Source organism: Oncorhynchus mykiss, chromosome 10 (assembly GCF_013265735.2).
Source record: "Oncorhynchus mykiss isolate Arlee chromosome 10, USDA_OmykA_1.1, whole genome shotgun sequence".
NCBI lineage: Eukaryota > Metazoa > Chordata > Actinopteri > Salmoniformes > Salmonidae > Oncorhynchus > Oncorhynchus mykiss.
Window position 1 is genome coordinate 37,370,087 of NC_048574.1, and position 26,670 is coordinate 37,396,756.

The 26,670-nt window shown below is 44.6% G+C and overlaps 1 protein-coding gene across 2 annotated transcripts in view; it reads right to left on the minus strand.

Moving 5' to 3' along the window:
* The window catches only part of LOC110533816 (bromodomain and WD repeat-containing protein 3), a 33,633-nt gene extending 7,898 nt beyond the window's left edge, over positions 1-25,735 (minus strand). The window contains exons 1-36 of one of the 2 annotated variants that reach the window (XM_021618344.2): positions 25,511-25,735; positions 25,290-25,348; positions 25,159-25,188; positions 24,919-24,978; positions 22,066-22,216; positions 21,808-21,906; positions 21,242-21,402; positions 20,904-21,125; positions 20,630-20,730; positions 20,423-20,493; positions 20,133-20,233; positions 19,945-19,985; positions 19,753-19,857; positions 19,458-19,608; positions 14,870-15,004; positions 14,655-14,783; positions 14,299-14,524; positions 14,040-14,186; positions 13,241-13,421; positions 12,982-13,075; positions 10,825-10,992; positions 10,655-10,728; positions 9,952-10,144; positions 9,622-9,738; positions 9,332-9,439; positions 9,049-9,173; positions 8,896-8,978; positions 8,532-8,643; positions 8,279-8,340; positions 7,879-8,034; positions 7,605-7,725; positions 7,253-7,378; positions 7,064-7,151; positions 6,912-6,965; positions 6,630-6,773; positions 926-1,078 (exon numbers count right to left, since the gene is read on the minus strand). In XM_021618344.2, coding sequence (XP_021474019.2) covers positions 926-1,078; positions 6,630-6,773; positions 6,912-6,965; positions 7,064-7,151; positions 7,253-7,378; positions 7,605-7,725; positions 7,879-8,034; positions 8,279-8,340; positions 8,532-8,643; positions 8,896-8,978; positions 9,049-9,173; positions 9,332-9,439; positions 9,622-9,738; positions 9,952-10,144; positions 10,655-10,728; positions 10,825-10,992; positions 12,982-13,075; positions 13,241-13,421; positions 14,040-14,186; positions 14,299-14,524; positions 14,655-14,783; positions 14,870-15,004; positions 19,458-19,608; positions 19,753-19,857; positions 19,945-19,985; positions 20,133-20,233; positions 20,423-20,493; positions 20,630-20,730; positions 20,904-21,125; positions 21,242-21,402; positions 21,808-21,906; positions 22,066-22,216; positions 24,919-24,978; positions 25,159-25,188; positions 25,290-25,348; positions 25,511-25,544 — 4,182 coding nt within the window. In that variant the 5' untranslated portion in view covers positions 25,545-25,735. The remainder of the gene's footprint in view (positions 1-925; positions 1,079-6,629; positions 6,774-6,911; positions 6,966-7,063; positions 7,152-7,252; positions 7,379-7,604; positions 7,726-7,878; positions 8,035-8,278; positions 8,341-8,531; positions 8,644-8,895; positions 8,979-9,048; positions 9,174-9,331; positions 9,440-9,621; positions 9,739-9,951; positions 10,145-10,654; positions 10,729-10,824; positions 10,993-12,981; positions 13,076-13,240; positions 13,422-14,039; positions 14,187-14,298; positions 14,525-14,654; positions 14,784-14,869; positions 15,005-19,457; positions 19,609-19,752; positions 19,858-19,944; positions 19,986-20,132; positions 20,234-20,422; positions 20,494-20,629; positions 20,731-20,903; positions 21,126-21,241; positions 21,403-21,807; positions 21,907-22,065; positions 22,217-24,918; positions 24,979-25,158; positions 25,189-25,289; positions 25,349-25,510) is intronic. The other variant, XM_021618345.2, reaches the window with a different exon arrangement.
* Positions 25,736-26,670: the final 935 nt, after the last annotated feature.

A 26,670-nucleotide genomic window follows, 5' to 3' on the forward strand; every position in this document is an offset into this window, starting at 1 on the left:
TGTGAATTTAAGTGTGCTTTCTCTAATTCTCTCTTTCTTTCTCTCTCTCGGAGGACCTGAGCCCTTGGACCATGCCCCAGGACTACCTGACATGATGACTCCTTGCTGTCCCCAGTCCACCTGGCTGTGCTGCTGCTCCAGTTTCAACTGTTCTGCCTTATTATTATTCGACCATGCTGGTCATTTATGAACATTTGAACATCTTGGCCATGTTCTGTTATAATCTCCACCCGGCACAGCCAGAAGAGGACTGGCCACCCCACATAGCCTGGTTCCTCTCTAGGTTTCTTCCTAGGTTTTGGCCTTTCTAGGGAGTTTTTCCTAGCCACCGTGCTTCTACACCTGCATTGCTTGCTGTTTGGGGTTTTAGGTTGGGTTTCTGTACAGCACTTTGAGATATCAGCTGATGTACGAAGGGCTATATAAATAAATTAGATTTTGATTTGATTATGCTGGACCAATTGTTTGCACCCCATGGGTCTCCCGGTCACGGCCGGCTGCAACAGAGCCTGGACTCGAACGCAGAATCTCTAGTGGCACAGCTAGCACTGCGATGCAAAAGTGTTGAATGCTTATTGACTCAAGACATTTCATCTTTTCATTAGTTTGTAAAAATGTATAAAAACCTAATTCTACTTCGACATTATGGGGTATTGTGTGTAGGCCAGTGACATCTCAATTGTATCAATTTAAATTCAGGCTGTAACAAGAAAATGTGGAAAAAGTTAAGGGGTGTGAATACTTTCTGAAGGCACTGTATAAGGGTCAGGGTTATAAATTGTTGAGATATAGTTGACCCACCGCATTTCTTTCCCCCCTTGAATCTTGTAAAGAACTCAAGGGCACTCATCCAATCAACGTTAGTTGAGGTGCAACCCAAAAAATGTATCCTCATTGAAAATCTTGTCAGAATCAGTACACTAACCTGTGACTTCTTGTTGGGCGTGTAGGCCTTGGAGTTGCTGAAAATTAGGCGGACATCTTTGGCAAACTCCATGGGGTTCTCGTAGTTCCCGATGATCAGAGTCTCTGTTACAGTCCCCAGGTCCATGGGAGTGTCTATGATGTCTCGATAGTCCTTGGAGAGGAGGGAGAAAGTGCAGTGTTTAGGACATCTGAAACCACAAAGTAACTGTCCAGTGTTTCCCGATTTTTATGAAATATGACCTATAAGCAATGTTCACCCAAGTTATTTTTTTTCAGCTAGCTGTTCTATCATTCAGCCTACAGTAGCATCCAATGTCTGGTGTTCAATGTAGGCCTACATTCCATGAGATTTTAGGAAAAAAAATATGCAAGGCTTGACGTTAACCTGTTAATCCACTTGTCCTTCGGACAAGGTGACTGAAAACGTTGTGTTGTTTGATGTAAGAAACCACTTTACAAAATAAAATGCATTATTATTCCCATACCATTATTACAGAGAATAAGACAAATTATGTTAGCCTCTGCCTATTGGCTACCGGTCTCAAAATACAACACTGCCCCTTTAAGACAAGAAAAAGCTCTTTACCTGACTCACTTTTTAAAGATGTAGAAATGTACACATTTTGTTCTCTTGTAGGAAGCAATCACTCCCCCATTGCTGACTACAAATTATATAGAACTGGGCTAATAACTCACTAACTAGCAAAGGATATGAACAAATGTGCACAACATGGCTACATGCAGCCCTCACTTTGATCTCAAAACAAGCGCATCTACTCAAGACCGGTCATGCTGTAAACACAGTCCAGTTCAAAGTGAATGGCACAGATCTATATATGGCAATGGTATATTTGCATATAGCAAAAGGAGTCCTGATATCTCCAGGAGTGATAAGCATAATTGTTCTCCTAGGCAATCAGCAATTAGTACAGGGGTGTGAGCTCTCCACCTCTGCTAGGCAATTAGCGTTAGTTCTTCAGTCTCCGCTGGTTCTCAGTGGCAGCTGTGGCAGTTTTGTTGCCAAACTAAGACCGTCGCTGAAACAAAGAAGGTGCTGTAGAGTTGTTCTGCTGAGTTATTTGAGGAAGGAAAGAGAGGAAGGCTCCACACCACTTTCTTACTTGAGTATCTGAACTAGTTATTTACAGATTCTCATTTTGCTCTTTTGTAGCTTTGTCAAACATTTTCTATACCTGTTCGAACCTCTCCCTGTAGGCTTTACAGACAGACGCTCATCACCCCTTGGCTGCAACCCTTCTAATTTAATGTACCCTGTGCGCACAACCCATGTGGAATTCCAGGTCGTTTGGAACTGCGGTCAAGAACGCAGAGTTCATTACAGCCTATGCTGCCCTTCAGTCCCTTTACTTTTTGGCCCTGATGGGCGCCATGGATCACTCCAGCAGCTCTCATCTGACTGTTTTCTCTCATAATCCAAGAGCATCTGGTCGTTGCGGTGGTGGCACAGGTCTACTCATTTATCTTAAGTGGAGATTCTCTTTTCTCTCTCACCTGTCCAGCTCCTCATTTGAATTGCATGCCGTCACTGGACGATGGCTCACCGCTCTTTGTACATGGTGACTTCAACCCCCTGACGTCTGCCTTTAATTTCTTTCCAACTCTCATTCACCTCCTTGCCTCTTGACCTCACCCTTCCCCAATCAACTCCAACTCACAAGGCATAATATACTCGACCTCACCTTTACTAGAGGCTGTTTGCCTACTAATCTCACTGCAACCCCCCTCCAGGTCTCTGATCACTACTGTTTCCTTTTTCTGTCTCCCTCTTCTCCAACCCTACCCACTTAGCCCCTAACCAGAGGGTCATGCGCCGTCTTAATCTTCGCTCTCTCCCATCATATCTCCCTTCTGATTCTGCCTCTTCGACCCTACTCTCCTCCCTTTCCGCATCCTATGACTCGCACTGTCCCCTTTCCTCCAAGACAGCTCTCCCCTCCTGCTCTGTGGCTGAGTGACTCATTGCGAGCTTACAGAACAGAGCTATGGGCAGCTGAGTAAAAACAATCATCCTTTCACTCCCTCCCTCTGTATCTGCTGCTAAAGTCATTTTCTACCACAAAATTCCAAGCTTCTGACTAACCCTAGGAAACTCTTTTCCACCCTATCTGCGGATGACTTTGTCAACCACTTTGAAAAAAGGTTGACGACATTCGCTACTCATTCACTCAGCCTATTGAGTCCACTGGTCTCACTCACACAGAACTACCCCTACGCCCTTGACCTCTTCTCCCCGCTCTCTCCAGGTGACATCCTGCGACATCTCTTGAACTTCTCACTTCCTTCATCAACTCACCCCTGACCACTGGGTGCACCCCCTCGACTTTAAATTGTCCAGAGTTGCTCCCCTCCTCAAGAAACCAACACTCGACTTATCTGACGTGAAAAACTATAGACCTGTATCCCTTAGGATTGCATCCTACGTGGCAGGCCACTCCAACCAGGTGACGCGGAGAGGATCAGTCTGCACTGGTGTAGCACCACGTACTCTCCTGACATTGCTATGCGGATGACACCCATTTACCCCCCCCCCGACACCCAGGTGGCAACACGCAACTTTGCGTGCCTGGCAGATATCTCAACTTGGATGTCGGCCCACCACCTCAAGCTCAACAAGATGGAAATGCTCTTGCTCCTCGGGAAGGCTTGCATGCTCAAAGACATCTCCATCAAGGTTGACAACTCCTGTGTTGCCCTCCCAGAGTGCAAAGGACCTTGGCGTGACCCTGGACAACACCCTGTCGTTCTCTGTAAACATCAAAGCAGTCAAGCGCTCCTGCTCTACAACATCCATAGATTACAACCCCACCTCACACAGGAAGCAGCGCAGGTCCCAATCCAGGCACTTGTCCTCTCCCGTCTAGACGACTGCAACTCGCTGTTGGCTCGGCTCCCCGTTTGTGCCATCAAAGCCCTAAAACCTATCCAGAACGCTGCAGCCCGCCTGGTTGTCACCTCACTCCTCCGCACACTCCACTGGCTTCCAGTCAAAGCTCGCATCCACTACAAGACCATGGTGCTTACCTACGGAACAGCAAGAGGAATTGCCCCTCCCTACCTTCAGGCTATGCTCAAACCCTACACCCCAACTCGAACCCTCTGTTCTGCCACCTCAGGTCTCTTGGCCCTCCCACCCCTACGGGAGGGCAGCTCCCGCTCAGCCCAGTTCAAGCTCTTCTCTGTTCTGGCACCCCAATGGTGGAACCAGCTTCCCCCTAAAGCTAGGACAGCAGAGTCCCTGCCAATCTTCCCAAAACATCTGAAACCCTACCTTTTCAAACAGTATCTTCAATAATCCTCCTCCTCACCCCGACATACACACACCCCAAAATATGCACTTGCATAGCTCTGACTCTATTAATAACTATATTTGAGGAAAAATGTACTTTCTATGCCCGTGATATGTGGTTGTCCCACCTAGCTATCTTAAGATGAATGCACTAAGTATCTCTGGATAAGAGTGTGGTAAATGTAAAAATAGGCCTACTTGAGCTCTGAGTGGTTATGGCGCACTGGCCTGTGTAGAGTACGGGCTGAGTCATGAGTGTCAATGCAATGGAATCCTACTCCGATGCGTTCTGCCCACAACAAAATAGCTTACACAGTTTTGCATATTAAGTCTTGCAGCGTTCGTTGCGTTTCAGTATGTTGCATTGAACGTGGATTATTGCATTGATTCGATCACAATTCCTACAGTAAAGGGAAACATTGACAGTGTTAACTAAGGGGAAAAGACTCTACAAAGTTGAGTGAAGTTCAATCTCGTGCTTCTCTGCAGGGGCTGATATTTGCCTAGAATGAATTACAATAAGAGTGAAGTTAATTAAAAAAATATGATTTTCTGTGTTGGAATGATGTGGGCATCTACTGGTCATTAAAAATATTAATGCAAGTAGACCACTGATTGGCCAGTTCAGCCAACATGACATCATGTTCTATGAGGAAACAGCAAGCATTTTTGCAACTGTTTGAGATACAAGTTGTTGTGGGTGGGGTTTGGCCACAAGTACGAGTCAACAACATTATTTGGGTATCAGTTAGCAGGATATTAACAGTTACTTTAACTCAGAATTGAGGACAGGTGCGTCACTTGAGTGGGTTGAGTCACTGATGTGATCTTCCTGTCTGGGTTGGCCCCCCCCCCTTGGGTTGTCCCGTGGTGGAGATCTTTGTGGGCTATACTCGGCCTTGTCTCAGGATGGTAAGTTGGTGGTTGAAGATATCCCTCTAGTGGTGTGGGGGCTGTGCTTTGGCAAAGTGGGTGGGGTTATATCCTTCCTGTTTGGCCCTGTCCGGGGGTGTCCTCGGATGGGGCCACAGTGTCTCCTGACCCCTCCTGTCTCAGCCTCCAGTATTTATGCTGCAGTAGTTTGTGTCGGGGGGCTAGGGTCAGTTTGTTATATCTGGAGTACTTCTCCTGTCCTATTCGGTGTCCTGTGTGAATTTAAGTGTGCTCTCTCTAATTCTCTCTTTCTTTCTCTCTCTTAGAGGACCTGAGCCCTAGGACCATGCCTCAGGACTACCTGACATGCTTCCTTGCTGTCCCCAGTCCACCTGGCCGTGCTGCTGCTCCAGTTTCAACTGTTCGGCCTTATTATTATTCGACCATGCTGGTCATTTATGAACATTTGAACATCTTGGCCATGTTCTGTTATAATCTCCACCCCGCACAGCCAGAAGAGGACTGGCCACCCCACATAGCCTTCCTCTCTAGGTTTCTTCCTAGGTTTTGGCCTTTCTAGGGAGTTTTTCCTAGCCACCGTGCTTCTACACCTGCATTACTTGCTGTTTGGGGTTTTAGGCTGGGTTTCTGTACAGCACTTTGAGATATCAGCTGATGTACGAAGGGCTATATAAATACATTTGATTTGAGGTAGTTTGTAATACTTCTAAACCACTACCTACAGTCAGAGACCCTCAGTTTCTCTGATGGAAATTAAACATAGTGGACTGGTTTCCCAGACACAGATTGAGCATAATCCTGGAGTAAAAAGTATCTTCAGAGGAGAAGCACTGTTGCTTTTTTTAGTCCAGGAGCAGGTTTTATTTTGCTCAGAGAAAACAGGCATTGAAAGGAAAACTCCACCCGAAAACTATTTTGGTGTTTGTTTCATTAGTATATTGTTGATATAGTCCCAAAATATTATGCATGTCACCAATTAAGTTTTCAAAATACAGAAATACAGCCGGTGTGATGCATTTATATATATATAAAACGCGATCGCTGACATGCAAAACACTTTGGGACTATCAACGATGGACTATACCAAAATATCGTTTTTGGGTAGAATTTTCCTTTAATGTTAGAATCCGCATTAGAAGAAACTTCGCCCCAGCCCATTTCTTATTGTTTTTGTTTATGAAATGGTAGAGCCTCCAGCACCTTGCAAAAAATTGTAATACATACTCTGCTGTTCTATTGCACGTACAATGATGTGCAATGATTTCCAAGGGGGAAAAAACATTGTTTAAAGTATTATCTTTGTTGTTGTAATATGACAAACGTGTCAGTTACACCATTACTGACTCCAGCTTTAACATGTCACTGTGGGGGAACATGTCAGATTGTTAAGCACTCAGATCCTAAGACACTAATCCTGTAGCAGGCTGTTATCCTTTCTGTGTGTGAGGGGTTATATAATTGGTAAGGATTATGATAACAAGGAGAGGAGGAGGAGCCTTACTTGGTAGGTGAAGAGGTCCACAGGCTGTCTGAAGGGCTCAGAGTCAGGGCCGTCCATCATACGCCGCAGCAGTTCCCGACACTGGCCCCGCCAAGCACGCACATCTAACACCACCCCACGCTTCTTAGGACTGGGATTGGCCCGCTGATAGTGGGAGAGCGTGAAGGTGTCCAGTTAGGTTGATACAGAAAAACATTGGAAAAGTGAGATAATGGGGAACAGGAATCCCAGTCATTGCAACAGCAACGGATATTCCATGTTTGAGATGAATCCTTCCCTTACCTGTTGTCCTGTGGAGGTCCCTGGAGTGTCAGAGTCCATGTCCACCTCAGCAGTCTGCACACCAACACACAGACACATGTACTCTTAGTACTGCGTAATACACCACCAAGACAATTCAAATATCACTATGAACTCGAGGTGTATACACACACATCTTCATGTTTCACCTCATCCTCTCCACTGCTCAGCTCCGTCTTCACCTTGTGGTACAGATCTAAGATGTCTGTGCAGCTCTGGTCCCTGACAAAAACACACAACAAAACAGCTGGTCTTATTTACAGTCAAAACTAGGTTCTTAATGAGGCACCATTTCACAAAGGGGAAATCTACACCATTCATACCCGATGTAGCGGAGGAGCACATCAGTCACCACCTTGGCTGCTGCCACGATGGGGCTCTGGGGCTCGTTGAAAGTGCGGGCGTTGTGCTCGATGTAGCGCACCTCCCACATCAGAGCCGAGATCCTCCTAGGAGAGATGAACATCCCGAGGGAATAAGCTGAGTGAGAGTCACTGATCTCCTCAAACTGGAACATACCAAGTCCAAATTACAGCTGAGATACAATGGCGCTGACTAGAGGATTAGCAACAACTACAATTGGCTTGAAGGATTATTCCAGTGTGAGTGGTTGGTCTGAGTATGTTCTGAAGTACTGCAGTGTGTCAGGGTGCAGGCTGAAAGGCCAGTGCTGACCTGTAGAAGCGGTTCTCCAGCCGTCTGCGGATGGTGCTGAGGTCAGTGGGGTAGGCCACCACAGTGCAGTAGAGGGGGTAGTCCCGCAGGTCCACTGGTGACGCAAATGCCTTGGCCAGGTCTACACAAACACAACACACGCATTAATCAATACCACGCCATATCCAAGACCACTTCCGAATGCAATCGACTGAGACTTAAAAATCAGGGTCACCCTTGGCTCAATTCATCCAATATGACAAGCAGGACTTCCTGTGTGGTACCGGTGACATACCCAGTGTGAGCAGCTCGTCGATGCCAAAGATGACCCTCTGGCAGTCCTCGTCCCGTGTGTGAGCCCCCCACTCCCCCTCCTGGGGGCTGTAGAGGCGAGCCTTCACCTCCTCCTCCGTCACCACCACCCCATCACCAACATCCTCTGGCAACTCCGCTGGGGGAGGAACACAACATGTCAGTCAGAGAGACCATATTGCGTCATTGGCTGGCTGCTCAGTCTCACTATCAATAACCTTATCTTAATTATCATACTAAATACAGAGACTGCATATGTTATGTTAAGTGATTGAGTGTGCTAGCTAGAGAGATATTTGAATGTGTAAAATTCTGGCTGCAAACTCAAATTGCATTATCCAGTAGATGGTTGAGGAGCCACTGATAGAAGCAGTGATACTAACCTTCATCAGGAATGGGCTCCATGTCCCAAGGGCTCATCTTCTCCCTCTCGCTATTATCCCACCTAGTCAAGAGAAATCGCAACTTAACATTCAGTATCATAAGACATTAATATTTTCCTCCTATTGGGTGTAAGCTACAGTATGAGCTATTGAGGCAAACACTGACATACCCCTCCAGACTGTGTAAGCGGAGGTCTACAGTATCATCTCTATCTATTTAACCCAGTGAGATGCAGGGTACACATTGACTCACTTGACAGTGTAGCACTGGAACAGGCTGTCTGGGTACTCTGGCTGGAGTGGCTGTTGGTCCTCCACTGAGCCAAACCACCAGGCGTCATCGATGATGCTCCGGAAGCGCATACCTAGCAGGGACAAATCATGCTCGTTTCAGTACATGCTGGTCCGTGAATCACCACAAGGATGCATGAGAGCATGAACTGAAACGATACATCACACAGAACACAAACATGTGGAAGACTGCACCACATTCCTTACATGGCACACAAATAAAGAGTGTAGGAGATAAACAGGTAGGGGAGTAAACTGGGCACATCCTCTGACAGGCTTGTGTTCTGCATGCTGAAGAGAGGCTGGCAGAGGGAAGCAACACTAACCTGTCTGCCAGTTGTGCTCTTTAGCTTCGTCATAGAACTGCTGAAGCACCAGGAAATCGATGACATCCGGCATGTCATGGTACCTGAGAGAACAAGGACATGTCATTCATTGCCATATTCTTTTCACACAAAATAATAAGATGGATGACTTACTTTAGGGAGAACGACTCATTGGTCATTTTGCCTGAGATGGGGTGCAGGAAAGCCAGTTTTAGACAACAGAGGGTGGGGGGGCCCACTTCATACTTGATACCAACTACCTTCACAGACTCCTGGTCCTGAACGACGAGAAAACAGACAAAGAGAGAGGGGGTGATAAGAGGAATAAAACACAAGGCCACATTAAAGATATGGAATCCATGAAGGACATTCAAAATACATAAAATAACATATAGTAGACAAAGGAAGCAATGTAAGTGTTGAGGATTGGTCTCACCCTGAGGTTGAGCTTGTTCCAGGACTGTTTCTGAGGGTTGATGCTGTAGGCCTTGGCCCTGCGCACCGCCCTGACATAGGCCTGGTGGCCCTGCCTGAAGTACATCAGCTGGTGAGCAATAGGAAGAGAAGGGTCATCATACAGGCCACAATGTCTATAAACTAGGACACAAACCTTGCACTATTGTATAAAATGCGGTAGAGATTAAGCGCAAATGTCAAAATGTGAAGATATTTTGTGGGGTACTCGGCTGAACCTCATATGGCCCATCAGGCAGTAGGGTTCCTTACCTCATCACCCATCTGTGGCACAAAAGGCGAGCGTCGGGGGATGGTCTCCATGATCCAGGACGGGGGAAGCCATTCCTCCGCGTCACAGCCAGCCAGAGACAGAGACGAACTGGGTTTCTGAGCACAAAGAGACTGGGTTAAACAGTCCGCAATATCACACATGCTAAGGTAACGAAACTTTCCCTCTCATTAGGCCTGAGTACATAAACTAGCTACAAGCACTATAGTCTGTATAGCCAGTAACTGAGATAAACCATTTTCAAGCAGCCCGTTGGCTGCACCATTCCCTGCCCAATGCCCATGTCTCTACTGTACATTCTGTGAGCTCACCTTCTGTTTGGTCTGCTTGGGCTTCTTCTTCTCCTCCACCTGCTTCCTCCTGGCCTCCTCTCCCTGGCCCTCCGCCTCCTCCGAGCTGCTGGAGCCACCGGGCGGCCGCACCTGCCTTCTGCTGGTACGCTTGGGGGGCTGGAGGTTGATCCCCGCATCAGCTGTCCAATCAGAGTAGTCACTGGAGGAGACACTGAGGGGGAGAAGAGGAGATAAATCAAAAATTTAGAAATTGTTCAAATTTGACCCTAATTAAAAGATGTTTCAATTTAAAACCCATTCCATTTGGTTGTAAGTATAACATATTTTGATTAGACGGGAAGAAAACACAAAATAAACTGAGACAATAACATCTCAGCCAGGTCGGATATTAAAGTTCACGTAAAAAAATCATACAGCTATCAGATCTAGCCTACTTCTAATACATGTTCAAAATGAACTAGTCACAAGCTGCTACTGTACTAGAATTGGGATCATTTGCTTTAATCTTTTGACCTAAGAACTTACAACAAAAACAGTAGCTAATTGGAATTACTTAAATTGTGAGTAGAGGCATCCAGCCATGGAATTCTACACATTCTCATTTGGTTAAATAGCTAGCTAACGGTAGCATAACTGGCTAGTATTTGCTGTTATCTAAAGAAACGCCTGGGAAAGTGTTTTTGGTTAAACTTTGACTGTTTAGGAGATGATAGACATTTACCTGGAACTGCTGTCACTCTGCCACTGTGCTTCCCCATCAGAGGAAGCATCGCTGGCCTCTGCCTGCTCCTCTGCCTGTAGACACATGGAAACATGATTAGACCTCTTCTAACATGACAACACCCAAACCTCTGCTACTTCCAAGAACAACAGACTACAACCCCCCCCCACCTCTCCATCGCTGTCTGAGTCCATCTGGCTGTCAGAGTTCCTCCGCCTATCCACAGGGCGGCGATCTCGTGATGAGCGGGTCTGGTACGCTGGTGCAGGTCTGGTCTGCTTCATCTTCTTCCTCTGGGTTCGCCGCAGGGAGCGCTTGCATGGAGCCTGCTCCTCGGTCTACAGGGTGGGAAGGGGTGAGAAGTCGTTAAATGATAGAAAATAAGCTATTGGTATAAACCAGTGGTTCACAAACTTTTTATAGTCCCGTACCCCTTCAAACATTCAACCTCCAGCTGCGTACCCCCTCTAGCACCAGGGTCAGCACACTCAAAATGTTGTTTTTTTGCCATCATTGTAAGCATGCCACACACAGTATACAATATATTTAATAAACATAAGAATGAGTGTGAGTTTGTCACAACCCGGCGCGTGGGAAGTGACAAAGAGCTCTTATAGGACCAAGGCACAAATAATAATATTCAATTATTCTGCTCTTTATTTATCCATCTTACATTTAAAACTTGATTTGTTCATTGAAATTGTGAATAACTCACCAGTTTAATGAAAAGGGTGTGCTTGAAAGGATGCACATAACTCTGCAATGTTGGGTTGTACTAGAGAGAGTTTCAGTCTTAAATCATTTTCCACACACAGTCTGTGGCTGTATGTCGTTTTCATGCTAGTGGGGGCTGAGAATCCACTCTCACATAGGTACGTGGTTGCAAAGGGCATCAGTGTCTTAACAGCGCGATTTGCCAAGGCAGGATACTCTGAGCGCAACCCAATCCAGAAATCCGGCAGTGGCTTCTGATAACATTTTCACAGAACCGCTTGTTGCAATATCGATGAGGCTCTCTTGTTCAGATATCGGTAAGTGGACTGGAGGCAGGGCATGAAGGGGATAACTAATCCAGTTGTTTGTGTCATCCGTTTCGGGAAAGTACCTGCATAAATATCCTCTCCTGTTGTCCTGGTTTCCAGTGGTTTGCCGAAGAAGATGTCTTCTTTAATTGACCCCCCATAAACGTAACGGACATATACCAGAAGCTGTGCCAGGCCCACCTCGTCTGTTGACTCATCCAGCTGTAATGCATAGAATTCACTGGCTTGTATGTGAAACAGTAATTGTTTCAAAACATCTCCTGCCATCTCACTGATGCATCGTGAAACTGTTGTTTGATGAAGGCATTGTCTGTATAGTCTTTTTGGCCTGTTCCCCCAGAATTGTCCCACCCATAGCTGTGGCAGCAGGAAGAATTAAGTCCAATAGTATGGGTCTTGCCTGTCCTAGCCACTTGGTAGCTCATCATATAAGACGTTTCTAGCCCCTTCTTATTAAATGGTGTCTGTTGCTTTTATACATGTATTACTACTCGAAAATTGTCTTAATTCTCGCTCAAAAAACTTCCGTGGCTTATTTTTCAAATTGGCATGTTTCTAAATGTCTGCGCAAGAGTGAAGGTTTCATTGAGTTGTGAGATAGTACTTTTGCACATATAACACACTGTGGCTGAGAAAAGGCACTACTCCCAATATAAGTGAACCCCAAATCAATAGTAGTAGTAGTTCAAATCATATTTGCGCCTCTTCGGTGGTCCAACGTCCCCGTCTGTTGTTCGTTGCTTTCCCGGGTAAGGGGTCAGTAGCTATTCGGCAGCATCAGATTCACAACTGTCCGTGTCCATGCTAGCTGGGCTAACAACAAACGTGGAATTACTGATGCTAGCATTGGATGTGCTCGTGACAGCAGAACAACTTGTGTTGTCAACAGGTGCAGTACTGCAGAATGAGCAGCAGCTACATTTGGCTACATATGGACCGTTCGTGGAATTCCCTAGAGAGAGTAACGGTTAATGTGATTGGATGTTAATTATTTGACTAGGCTACCTGTATTTAACAATGTGTTGTTATTTCGCTGAACACTAGATGGTTTCATTTTATTTTTGATATTGAAACGAGGCGAGAGAAAAAAAACTCACCTAAATGTATAGCCCCTTTGGACTGATTGAAAATGTGAAGACATTAATTATTATTTTATATTATTATAAAAAAATATTGGTGAATTACATTTTTATTTGGGAATAACTGGTATAAATCAACAAAGGGAAGGGGGAAATTTGTTCTGAAAGAGATAGAGAGCTGTGGGACAGTAGTGTAGAGACTCACCTTAGGAGCACCGAGTACAGGTTTCCTCCTCCTCTCTGTGTTGTAGAGGGAACACTCCACCTCACCTTTGGCCCGCCTGGTCTCCTCCATCACCCTAAACAACACAAACACACAGCTTCAGTCAGCCACTGGGGGATATCTGCCTAGGAAATCTTACAAACAGTCCTAGGCACAAATTTAAGAGGATGGACAGGAATGGTTTGAACAGAAGGTTCAAGGCCATCTCAGGTAGGCCCTCTGGTTATTTAGCCAGTCTCACCGGAGGACCCCTTGCTGGACTTCGTTGACAACCACCCTCCTGCTCCAGGCCAGCAGGTCCCTCTCTGTGGCCATCTGACTGCGAGGGGCGTTGTGGTGCATTTGACGCACCCCCTCCACCTGACCACTCCTCCTCAGGCCCACGTTAGGGGGCGATCCCACTACCTCTGCTCCCTCAACAGCTGCAAATGAGGGAAAACATTCAACTTGAATTCATGACTACAACATCTGAAATCCAATATGCAGATTCAATCCAATAAGAAGATTCAAGGGGCATCCCCATATGTACATTGAACAAAAATACAAAATGCAACAATTTCAAAGATTTTACTGAGTTACAGTTCATATAAGGAAATAAATCAATTGACTATCCTGCAGGTAAAGAAGCCGGATGTGGAGGTCCTGGCTTGGCGTGGGTACACGTGGTCTGCATTTGAGGCCAGTTGGACGTACTGCCAAATTCTCTAAAATGACGTTGGAGGCGGCTTATGAACATTCAATTCTCTGACAACAGCAATCCTGGAAATAGCAGTCCTGTAGTCAGCATGCCAATTGCATGCTCCCTCAAAACTTGAGACATCTGTGGCATTGTGTAGTGTGACAAAACTGAACATTTTGGAGTGGTGTTTTATTGTCCCCAGCACAAACAGGGAGGTAAACAAATTTGTGGCCAAAATTTGAGAGAAATAAGCTTTTTGTGCATATTTTATTTCAGCTCATGAAACAAGGGACCAACACTTTACACGTTGCGTTTCTATTTTTATTCAGTATAAATATGGTTACATGAGACTGACACGTACCACCCTCTCCTTCAGGCACTCCATCTTGGTCCCGCCTCTCATCCGGTTGGTTCTGCAACTCTCTGATCAGGACATCCAAAGGGCTTTCTCCGTGACCCTCCTCTGCTGTTTGCTGGCCAATCACTTGCTCAACCACCTCACCATCACCTAAGCAACAGAGAAGTAGGTTAGAAATCCCAATGTTACTCACATTTTGATTCCAGAGCCTAGTAAAGAATTATTGTTGAAACCACTAAGAAGCATTGGTAAGGAGGTTTACCATTCGCCATGTAGCCAAGCTGGGGTACCAGATGCTCATCCTTGCAGCTCTCCCTGCCGGGCACCAGGCGCTGGTAGTGGGTGGGGTGGGGGTTACCGTCCACATCCACAAGGAAGGGAGGGGGCATAAGGTGGGGCGCCTGCTGGGTCTGCTCGTCCAGGACAAAGTTATTGGCGTCTCGGATTAGCGGCCTGAAGTCAGTGTGGAAGAACATTTGGTCAGGAATCTAGAGGAAGGATATGGAGGAAGAGGAGATTTGTTATTCTTTGTAACATTTTCTCTTTACAAGCGATATGATAACATGTAACTTACACATCTTTCTCCAAATGAGCCACGTGGAGAGGCCAGGGACTCACCTTCTCATAGGGTCTGCTGCAGCCAAAGCCAAAGATGAGCAGGTGGCCATGGGAGTCAGTGCAGGCAAAATGTTGTCCATCAGCTGAGAACTTACAGTCAAATACAGCTCCGTGACCTTGGCCCTCAATCTGAGACAGAGAGAGAGAGGCTTGTATGAATGTCTGCCAGGGTAAAACACAGTCACCAACACAGTCACCATGTAATCAATCTCCACCATGTTGAAGAAGTTGCGGATCTTGGATCCCTTGGAGAGGTCCCACATGTAGATGTTGCCGTCGTGGCCGGCAGAGAGCATGATGCGGTGGTCAAAGGGGTGGGCCTCCAGGACAAACACCTCATCATCATGACCCTGGAGGAGGAACAGCACATTCAGTCGTAACAGGTCTCACTCACTGAAGAGACCAGAAACATACAGGTAACTGCCAAAACAAAATAAATACTTGAGTAAATGAGGGATACAAAGTATATTGAAAGCAGGTGCTTCCAAACAGGTGTGGTTCCTTAGTTAATTAAGCTATGAACATCCCATCATGCTTATGGTCATGTGATAAAATTCCCAGTTGCCCATTATTTTGGCTACCATGGCTAGAAGATATCTCAGTGACTTTGAAAGAGATTCTGGAGTGGCGCCTGAGACAACGTTTTCCACCACCATCAACAAAACACCAAATTATGGAATTTCTTGTGGAAGAAGAGTGTAGTATTCTTTTTAACAGAGTTCCAGACACTTGTAGAATCTATGCCAAGGCGCATTGAAGGTGTTCTGGCAGCTCATGGTGGCCCAATGCCCTATTAAGATACTTTGCTAGTGTTTCCTTTATTTTGGCAGTTACCTGTATCTAGTATGTACAGTACCAGTCAAAAGTTTTTACACACCTACTCATGCAAACAATTTTCTACATTGTAGAAGACATCAAAACTATGAAATAACACATATGTAGTAACCAAAAAGTGTTAAACAAATCAAAATGTATTTTAGATTCTTCAAAGTAGCCACACTTTGCCTCGATGACAGCTTTGCAAACTCTTGGCATTCTCACAACCAGCTTCACCTGGAATGCTTTTCCAACAGTCTTGAAGGAGTTCCCACATATGCTGAGCACTTGTTGGCTGCTTTTCCTTCACTCCGCGGTCCAACTCATTCCAAACCATCTCAATTGGGTTAAGGTCAGGTGATTGTGGAGGCCAGGTCATCTGATAAAGCACTCCATCACTCTCCTTCTTGGTCATATAGCCCTTACACTGCCTGGAGGTGTGTTGGGTAATTTTCCTGTTGTTAAACAAATGATAGTGGTAAGCCATGCTGGTTAAGTGTGTCTTGAATTCTAAATAAATCACTGACAGTGTCACCAGCAAAGCACCCTCACACCTCCTCCTCCATGCTTCACCGTGGGAACAACACATGTTCACCTAGCCTGCGTGTCACAAAGACACGGCAGTTGGAACCAAAAATCTCACATTTGGACTCATCAAACCAAAAAGGACAGATGTTTCTTGGCCCAAGCAAGTCTCTTCTTATTATTGGTGTCCTTTAGTCGTGGTTTCTTTGCAGCAATTCAACCATGAAGGCCTGATTCACAGTCTCCTCTGAACAGTTGATGTTGAGATGTGTCTGTTACTTGAACTCTGTAGCATTTATTTGGGCTGCAATTTCTGAGGCTTGTAACTCTAATGAACTTATAATCTGCAGCAGAGGTAACTCTGGGTCTTCCTTTCCTGTGGCGGTCCTCACGAGAGACAGTTTCATCATAACGCTTGATGGTTTTTGCGACTGCACTTGAAGAAACTTTCAAAGTTCTTGAAATGTTCCGGATTTACCGACCCTTAAAGCACGGCCCGGGGGCCGTATGCGGCCTGATTCAATATGACCCGGGGAATCATGCACAGATCAAAGAATTTGCGATAGTAAAGTTTAGAAAAACATATTTGTTATTCCAATTAAAAGCACAATGAATACTCGCCTTTGTGTCATGATTTAACTCCCACCGCTTGTGTGAGATTTATTTTGAAGGCACATATAAATAACAACTGCACGAGGACAGACAGTGACTGACAGGCTGACACACACGTTGCAGTTACAAATAGTAGCTAGCTAGAAATTGCGCAAAAGTTAGTTTTTCAAAGAAAAGGAAAGCAGACAATGAATGTAGGCTGGACATTGAATTTTTTTTTTTATTGGTGTATCAGGCAAAGCTGTGTGCTTAGTGTGCAAAGAGAGCATCGCTGTCTTGAAAGACTACAACTTGTCCCAACACTTCCAGACGAAGCATGCAGAGAAATATAGGAATGTCTTCTGAGCAGAGGGCAAGTGCATCGAAAGAGTTGCTTTCTCAGTCGCAAAAGCAGCAAAGACTTTTTACAAAACTACATTCAGCAAACAACAGAATTGCAAGGAAAAAAAAAAAGAAAAAAAAGACTTTGACTTGGCCATTCTAACACCTGGATATGTTTATTTTTGAACCATTCCATTGTAGATTTTGCTTTATGTTTTGGATCATTGTCTTGTTGGAAGACAAATCTCCGTCCCAGTCTCAGGTCTTTTGCAGACTCCATCAGGTTTTCTTCCAGAATGGTCCTGTATTTGGCTCCATCCATCTTCCCATCAATTTTAACCATCTTCCCTGTCCCTGCTGAAGAAAAGCAGGCCCAAACCATGATGCTGCCACCACCATGTTTGACAGTGGGGTTGGTGTGTTCAAGGTGATGAGCTGTGTTGCTTTTACGCCATTGCATTGTTGCCAAAAAGTTCAATTTTGGTTTCATCTGACCAGAGCACCTTCTTCCACATGTTTGGTGTGTCTCCCAGGTGGCTTGTGACAAACTTTAAACAACACTTTTTATGGATATCTTTAAGAAATGGCTTTCTTCTTGCCACTCTTCCATAAAGGCCAGATTTGTGCAATATACGACTGATTGTTGTCCTATGGACAGAGTCTCCCACCTCAGCTGTAGATCTCTGCAGTTCATCCAGAGTGATCATGGGCCTCTTGGCTGCATCTCTGATCAGTCTTCTCCTTGTATGAGCTGAAAGTTTAGAGGGACGGCCAGGTCTTGGTAGATTTGCAGTGGTCTGATACTCCTTCCATTTCAATATTATCGCTTGCACAGTGCTCCTTGGGATGTTTAAAGCTTGGGAAATCTTTTTGTATCCAAATCCGGCTTTAAACTTCTTCACAACAGTATCTCGGACCTGCCTGGTGTGTTCCTTGTTCTTCATGATGCTCTCTGCGCTTTTAAAGGACCTCTGAGACTATCACAGTGCAGGTGCATTTATATGGAGACTTGATTACACACAGGTGGATTGTATTTATCATCATTAGTCATTTAGGTCAACATTGGATCATTCAGAGATCCTCACTGAACTTCTGGAGAGAGTTTGCTGCACTGAAAGTAAAGGGGCTGAATAATTTTGCACGCCCAATTTTTCAGTTTTTGATTTGTTAAAAGTTTGAAATATCCAATAAATGTCATTCCACTTCATGATTGTGTCCCACTTGTTGTTGATTCTTCACAAAAAAACAGTTTTATATCTTTATGTTTGAAGCCTGAAATGTGGCAAAAGGTCGCAAAGTTCAAGGGGGCCGAATACTTTCGCAAGGCACTGTACATCGCTGCTGCGTGCTTTGAGCGGTGAGTTTTCAAAGTGTTGGAAAATGACATGCTGTTGGTTTCCTCTCCTTTCACCTTCAATGTGGATAACGCTCCCACTGACCTTCAACTTGAGCTTATAGATCTTCAGTCTGATGTGATTGGATAACTATTCAAAACAATGTCACTGACGAGGTTCTATGCATCTCACTGTTTGTGTCAACCTTGGTATGTGAACAGACATTTTCAGTGATGAAATATAAGCCAAGGCAGAGATCATCTCTTACAGACTCTAACCTCAGCAATCCTGTGCATAGCGACGTCAGAAACTATGCCTGACTTCACTGCTCTAGTCAATGTCCATCAGAGACTTCACTCATCATACTGATTGAGTAGTTTAAATGTAATGTTGAGCTCTCGTTCTTGTGTTTTTGTGCATATTCGTTAACAAGAGTTCCGTATAAATCAGGCCTTCATGGTCGAATTGCTGCAAACCACTACAAAAGGACACCAATAATAAGAAGAGCCTTGTTTGGGCCAAGAAACACCAGCAATGGACATTAGACCGGTGGAAATCTGGAGTCCAAATTGGAGATTTTTGGTTCCAACCGCTGTGTCTTTGTGAGATTCGGTGTGTGTGAACGGATGATCTCTGCATGTGTATTTCCCACCATAAAGCATGGAGGAGGAGGTGTTATGGTGTGGGGGTGCTTTGCTGATGACACCATCTGTGATTTACTTAGAATTCAAGGCACACTTAACCAGCATGGCTACCACAGCATTCTGCAGCAATACGCCATCCCAGCTGGTTTGGGCTTAGTGGGACTATAATTTGTTTTTCAACAAGACAATGACCCAACACACCTCCAGGCTGTGTAAGGGCTATTTTACCGAGATGGAGAGTGATCTGCATCAGATGACCTGGCCTCCACAATCCCCCAACCTCAACCAAATTGAGATGTTTGGGATGAGTCGGACCACAGAGTGAAGGAAAAGCGGCCAACAATTGCTCAGCATATGTGGGAACTCTGTTGGAAAAGCATTCCAGGTGAAGCTGGTTGAGAGAATGCAGAGAGTGTGCAAAGCTGTCATCAAGGCAAAGGGTGGCTGTTTTGAAGAATCTGTTGAACACTTTTTTACTTACTACATGATTCTGTGTTATTTTCACTATTATTATAGAAAATAGTAAAAACAGGAGATAGACATCTACTCACAGATAGCACATGCAGAAGCTGGCCCGTGGTGGAGCTCCACACTTTGAGCAGGTAGTTAGAGACCGCTGTGACAACCGTGCGGTCACCACGGTCCCAGGCCACCATTGTTGGCACCAGCTTGGTCTTGTCCTCGCCATTCACAACAGCAGTCCTGTGACAATCGCATACGTTAAATACATGCTAACCACTTACTAATGAGACAGAAACATAAACCTATTTGCTGCTGCACAGAATTAAATGCTGCTGCACAGATGTCAATTCTGGACACTATTGCAGCTGGACAGCATTGTCTTACCCTGGCAGTCTAGTGGCTATGTCCAGAGTAATGCTCTTCCACTCCTGCTGCTGGTAATGCCATATCCTGACTGTGCCGTCACGACTACCACTCACAAACCTCAGGCTGGGACCAGACACAGCAGTTAGAAGCCACACAGCAACAAATCAAAATCGTTTTTATCTAAGTAAAGAGACAATTGCACACACTAACCTGTAACTGTTGTTACAAAACTGGACCACCACAACTTTGTCCTTGAAGAAGAGGTAGGAGTTAACAAAAGGAGTAGTGAGAAACAAACTATGAACAGTGCAAGTGCTCTATGATCTAGCTCCATTGATCCTCTCTCGCTCTTATGTCTGTCGCTCTCCATCTCTGTTCTTCTCTGCTCTGTGTCTTACCATGTGAGAGTCCAACTCAGAGAGCTTCATGGGTGTTTCAGAGCCAAGGTAATACACCCTGATTACATGATCCGTGCTGCCTGTGGCCAGGAACATCCCACCTGATTCAAAGAGCAAGGAAACAACACGTAAGTACACTAAACTAACAAACAGATCTAGTTCTGTGGCTTTGTGAAAACTTGCCTTGATCAAATAGTCATTTGAATTCAATAATTAACTCCATAATTCAGTGAAAAGGTGAAGTGGAATAAATGTAATGCAAAGCATGTTGTTTATTAGTGGCCACCTACCACAGCTGAAGGAGGAGGTGGAGATCTGGACCCCAGGCCTTGACCGCTCAATGAACTTGACTGGCCGGTCACTGAGGAGGAATCAGAACGCAATACAGGTTAGGTTCACCTAAACCACAATACAACTGATCGGTTGAAAAAAAAAAAAAACATTGCATTCTCATCCCATCGTTTTGCCTCAGACAAACTCTGCTGTCCAACACTTACACGAACTTCATGCTGAGCGAGTGCCATTGCCAGAAACACACCATGCCGTCTGCTCCGGTGGAGGCCAGGTACCGCATTGGTCCTTTAACCGCCGGACAAAACTGAGGAAGACAGGGGGCGTCACACACATTTCTCAAGCAGAAAGGGTCACAAAATGACATTGTCAAAAACCAACAGGTTTCATGCAAGATATTTTACATGGCAGAAGGTAAATTCCTGAATATTGAAGGGAGTAACTAGGTTCTTATTGCTTAGTCCTGAGGGCTGTCCTGACCTGTATGGAGGTGATGGAGGCTGCATGGCCCTGCAGCACAGTGATGGGGGCGCAGGTGCGCAGGCACCACACTCTGATGACCTTGTCACAGCTGGCTGAGGCGATTAGCGTGTTGTCATAGTTCACCGCCATGTCGGAGATCTCGGCCGCATGGCCACGCAGGGTGGACAGCAGCCGGCCATCATCTGTGGACCATATCTTTACCAGACAGTCATCAGAACCCTGGAAGGAGAGGGGTCACAATGAGACACCGGCAACATAGAGAATGACACACTTCAGAGGAAACTGACAACAACTGTCTTTGGTATTCCTTCTCTCCTCTTTTGTCAGACTCTTACTGTAAATATCCGTCTGCCACTGCGGTCGAAAGCCACACAGTACACAGAGGACAGGTGGCCCAGGATGCGCCTGTGCATCTTCACATGCTGATAGGTGTAGGATGGCAGAGCATGGCCGAAGCGGGCAGTGCCAGTAGCCTGGCGAGCACCCATGATGGACACTAGACGGCGAGAGAGTAGAGGTCAGTTGAGCAGAGGTTAAATGATTTACAAACACTTAAATATGTATTGTTCTGTAGTGTTACCAATAGTTTACATGTTTCAGGGATATATGTTTATTAATGGGATACTGTGAGATTCAATTAATCTACTTACTCAGAGTCAGATGAACTCGTGGACACTAATTTTGTCTTGGTGTGAAGTATAAAGGAAGTTAGAGGGTACTTTTGCTGGTGTACCTGTAGACTTCTAGTCATTGTGCTAACGCTAGTTAGCATTGGCTTGCGAAACTACCTCCAACTTCCTTCATACTGCACGCAAAGCCATAAAAATGGTGTCTACGAGTTCATCTGATTCAGGCTTAATTGCCAGAATTTCGCAATTTTCCTTTTGAAAGCACAGCTTACCGATGCTGGGGGGCTTCCCAAAGCTGACTGGGGGTTCTGGGGGTCGACCCCGGTGGAGCGCAGCAACAGCAGTTCCGCTCCATTCTGTGTGGCTACAACCTAACAGACAAAAAGGCAGGCATGATTCTAAAGCATTACAGACTGTATGACCTGGGACATTTATTCTGCATCTGTGTAACCAAATACCTATGTAGGGATTATGACATTAGTTAGTCTTTGATGATGAGAGAGAGAAACAGTGAAGAGACAAGGGCTCACTTTTAGCTGTGCGAAGCAAAGACTGCCTTCCCAAACCCAGGAGGGTTTGGACCCCAGGGACACTAGGTGGGGCCTCCTTGTCTATGAGAGGACCTATCTGCTGGCATACTCTCAGCAGGTAGTCTGCAGGGATGTGCTGGTTCAAGATCACCTGTGGACACATGAGGGAAAACAGTCATCAGATAGACCTGTGTGAGTGGAATCAGTAGTGAAACGTCATCAAAGCAACATCAATATACCGGAATAGGACCATATCCCTAGCCACTTAGATATCTTACATTTACAACCTATACAGTGAAGACTCATCATCATAAGTTAGATGTTATGTTCTGTCAGTAAAACATTCACACGGTAGGTCAGAAAGTGCAGTGTGAGCACAAAATATGCAACTCCAAATGAAGGCCTCTTTACACCGTGGCTGGGGTCAATTCGAATGGAAAGCAGTCAATTTTTAGGAAGTAAACTTAAATAATTCAAAATGCGAAAAAGCACCATCTATTTTAAAATACTTCAATAAATGGAGGAGTAAAAGCCATTTATTTCAAAAGGTTTTCAATTTTGGATTTTTAAATGAAAATCACTTCCTGCCTTCGAATGGACCCCAGTCCTGCTTTACACTTCACAACTTTGATGACACATACTAGTTCCAGGAAAGATACTTTCGTAGTGTAAAGAGACAGAGTTACATTCAAATCTCGAGAAATGTCTCCCATACTACCTCAGGGCATCTACACCATATACCCACCCCATGAGTTGTATAGTGTAAAGACAATGGCTCTTCCTCACCATGTCCCTGCAAGAATGAACTTTATAGTTAGAATTTCTATCCTTATTTTGTTTGTCTATATACTGTGGTATTTACAGTACGCGAATAGGTGCACACACAACATGTAAAATGTTGGTCCCATGTTTCATGATCTGAAATAAAAGATCCCAGAAATGTTTCATACCACAAAAAGCTTATTTCTCTAAAATGTTGTGCACAAATTTGTTTACATCCCTGTTAGTGAGCATTTCTCATTTTCCAAGATAATCCAGCCACCTGACAGGTGTGGCATATCAAGAAGCTGATTAAAACAGCATGATCATTACACAAGTGCACCTTGTGCTGGGGACATTAAAAGGCAGGTTTGCCACAACACCACAGATGTGCAATTGGCATGCTGACTGAACGGATGTCCACCAGAGGTGTTGCCAGATCATTTAATGATAGTTTCTCTACCAGAAGCCACCTCCAACATTGTTTTAGAGAATTTGGCAGTACGTCCAACTCGCCTCAGAACCACATGTAACCACACCAGCCCAGGACCTCCACATCCGGCTTCTTCACCTGCGGGATCGTCTGAGACCAGTCACCCGGACAGCTGATGAAACTGAGGAGTATTTCTGTCTGTAATAATAATCCCTAGTGAGTGGGCCTATACCCTTCCAGGCCCACCCATGGCTGAACTCCTGCCCAGTCATGTGAACTCTATAGATTAGGGCCAAATTCATTTATTTCAATTGACTGCTTTCCTTATATGAACTGTAACTCTGTGAAATCATTGCATTTATATCTTTGTTGAGTATAGTTCAATTCAACATTTGCTACATTGCGTGACAGTTTATACTGAACACCATGTTTCCCCAAGACGGTGCGCATCGTTCTTCAACAGCCTTCTTGAGGTACATTTGCTTCTGTTTGGTGGGTGTGGCCTGCTCAATATGGATGTGACCATTGAAATCGCAAAACTTGTGCAACCATAATTGCACCGCTCAACTGGTCGTTCAGTACCGTTTCCGTTGAATTAAACACTGAACCCCGTTTTGTCATATTGAATGCACCCCAGGAATGTGGCTTTGGTCACACCACATCAAAGGCCAAGTTAGCTAACGTAAGGATAGTGTAAACAGAAAAGTTGTACATCTGATGTTGAAGAGAGATCGATCTGCTGAACAATTCATCAAATGGCCACCTGGACTGTTTACATTGACAACCCCCCCTTGGTTTTTACACTGCTGCTACTCACTGTTAATTATCTATGCATAGTCACTTTACCCCTACCTACATGTACAAATTACCTTGCCTAACCTGTACCCCCACACATTGACTCATTACTGATACCATCTGTATATTGTCTCTGTTATTGTATCATGTTACTTAAAAAAAAAAAAAAAAGTGTTTTACTTTAGTTTATTTAGTAAATGTTTTCTTAACTGCATTGTTGGTTAAGGGCTTGTAGTAAGCATTTCACTGTAAGGGCTACTACACCGGTTGTATTCGGTGCATGTGACAAATACAATTTGATTTGATCTTGACTTCAAAAGTGCAGTTGTTTTCACATTTTGGATTCAGGGTTCTCCCCAAAGAATGCGAAAAAATCCTGGGGTGAAACATGACATTAATATGCCCTCTATAACAAGTCATACAGTTGTAAACAGGTAGTTGTTGCCTGTATGAATTTAGTTAGTACACACAGTCAGACAAAGTGAGCGATCTCGACAGCCAAGGCCAATCAGAATCACCATCCTTCTCTTCTCCCCGGCTGGCTCAAATAGTAACTGCGATTTCATTGGCTGTATGCTAAGATTGACGTTCTCCAAGCCTTTGTACAGCCTCGTTCTGTTTGCCCTCGTTTAACCCCTCCTCTTTGCAAACACAAAACGGCAATAAAATTGATATATTTGGTCAGAAATTAAGTAATCAAATGCCGGCTATTACTACAATGCACAGTTGGTGTGAAAATAACACACTATCATCCATCAATTAAATCCAAAGATTTAAAAGCCGGGAAATATTGATATAACGTACCTATATTATTGAAAACGGTTACTGGACTGATTAGATTAAGAACTTATTATAATAACACTCACCCAGTCTTGGAAGTTTCGTTTGTATTGTTTGCCGTCCCAACTCCATCGTTTCGGGATCAACTAGAAGGGAGACACGCGGTTAAATAATTGCATCAAACCACAAATACAATAATGTATTTGATATACTGTTAATGCCTCTATCAATAAAAGTGTACCATGCCAATAAAAATAGAAAGCAGTCAATATCGCGGAAACGAAACGTGAGAACAAGCTAATACAGACGAGAGCAGCGCAGCTTACCTCATACTCTTCTAGTTCCTCAACCAGTATCTATGGAGAGACAGTTGCTAGTATTTATCACACATTCAGTTCTATTTAGCTAGTTAGCAATTGTAGCTATCAAAGTTCTTGATATAACTTGTCATTCGTACCTGTGCCGATTTTTTACACGGTCCCGACTGGAGAAATCTAGCAATGAGGTAATACAATTCTGAAAATGCAGAGGCGCATTAATTAGCCATTCAATAGCTACGCTATCCAGGTAGCTAACTAGCCAGCTAACATTAGCTAACTAGTTAGCTAGGCTAACTAATATAAGCCCTAAAGTGTTTGCGTTCATATTTTAATAGAGAAATAAACACTCAGCACCCACCAGCTTCGATTTCTGAACACTGTTCTTCTGCCATCACTTGATAAGAACACCGACATTTGAATCATTAATGTGTATTTGTAGAATAGCCACAATAATTATTTCCACAGCAGCGTTCGGCCTTTTCCTTTCTCAAGCTAGCTAGCTAGCTGTATCTCACCGCCTTGTGCTTTGTTAGCGCCCTCCCGCGACCAATGAGAGCAAATCTGCAATTCCAGCACGCGCCACTTGGTGTCCATACCACCTGGTTTTGGAGGGCAGGTCATACAGTACTGAGCCCTTGATCATGATTACTCTTCAGTTCCATTACATGACATATAAGATTAAAAGTCATTGGATGAAGGCCTCTTCTGTATGGGGGAGTTTCGTTAAGAGCCCCGCCGCTCATTCTGAACATTAACACGCATTGCTTGTGGTAAGCAGAAATGTCTAAGATTTTACTGAGTTACATACAGTTCATTTAAGGAAATCAGTCAATTGAAACAAATGAATTAGGCCCTAATCTATGTATTTCACATGACTGGGAATACAGATATATATCTGTTGGTCACAGATACCTTAAAAAACAACTAGTAGGGCGTGGATTAGAAAACCAGTCAGTACCTGGTGTGACCACCATTTGTCTCATGCAGGGTGACACATCTCCTTCGCATAGAGTTGATCAGGCTGTGGATTGTGGCCTGTTGAATGTTGTCCCACTCTTCAATGGCAGTGCGAAGTTGCTGGACATATAGTTGGTACTGGAACACGCTGTCTTACACGTCGATCCAGAGCATCCCAAACATGCTCAATGGGTGACATGTCATGGTGAGTATTTAGGCCATGAAAGAACTGGGACATTTTCAGCTTCCAGGAATCGTGTACAGATCCTTGCGACATGGGTCTGTGCATTATCATGCTGAAACATTTATTTTATTTTATTTTATTTATTTCACCTTTATTTAACCAGGTAGGCAAGTTGAGAACAAGTTCTCATTTACAATTGCGACCTGGCCAAGATAAAGCAAAGCAGTACGACACATACAACGACACAGAGTTACACATGGAGTAAAACAAACATGAGGTGATGGTAGTGGATGAATGGGGCGACAATGGGCCTCAGGATCTCGTCACGGTACGTCTGTGCATTCTAATTGCCATTGATAAAATGCAATTGTGTTCGT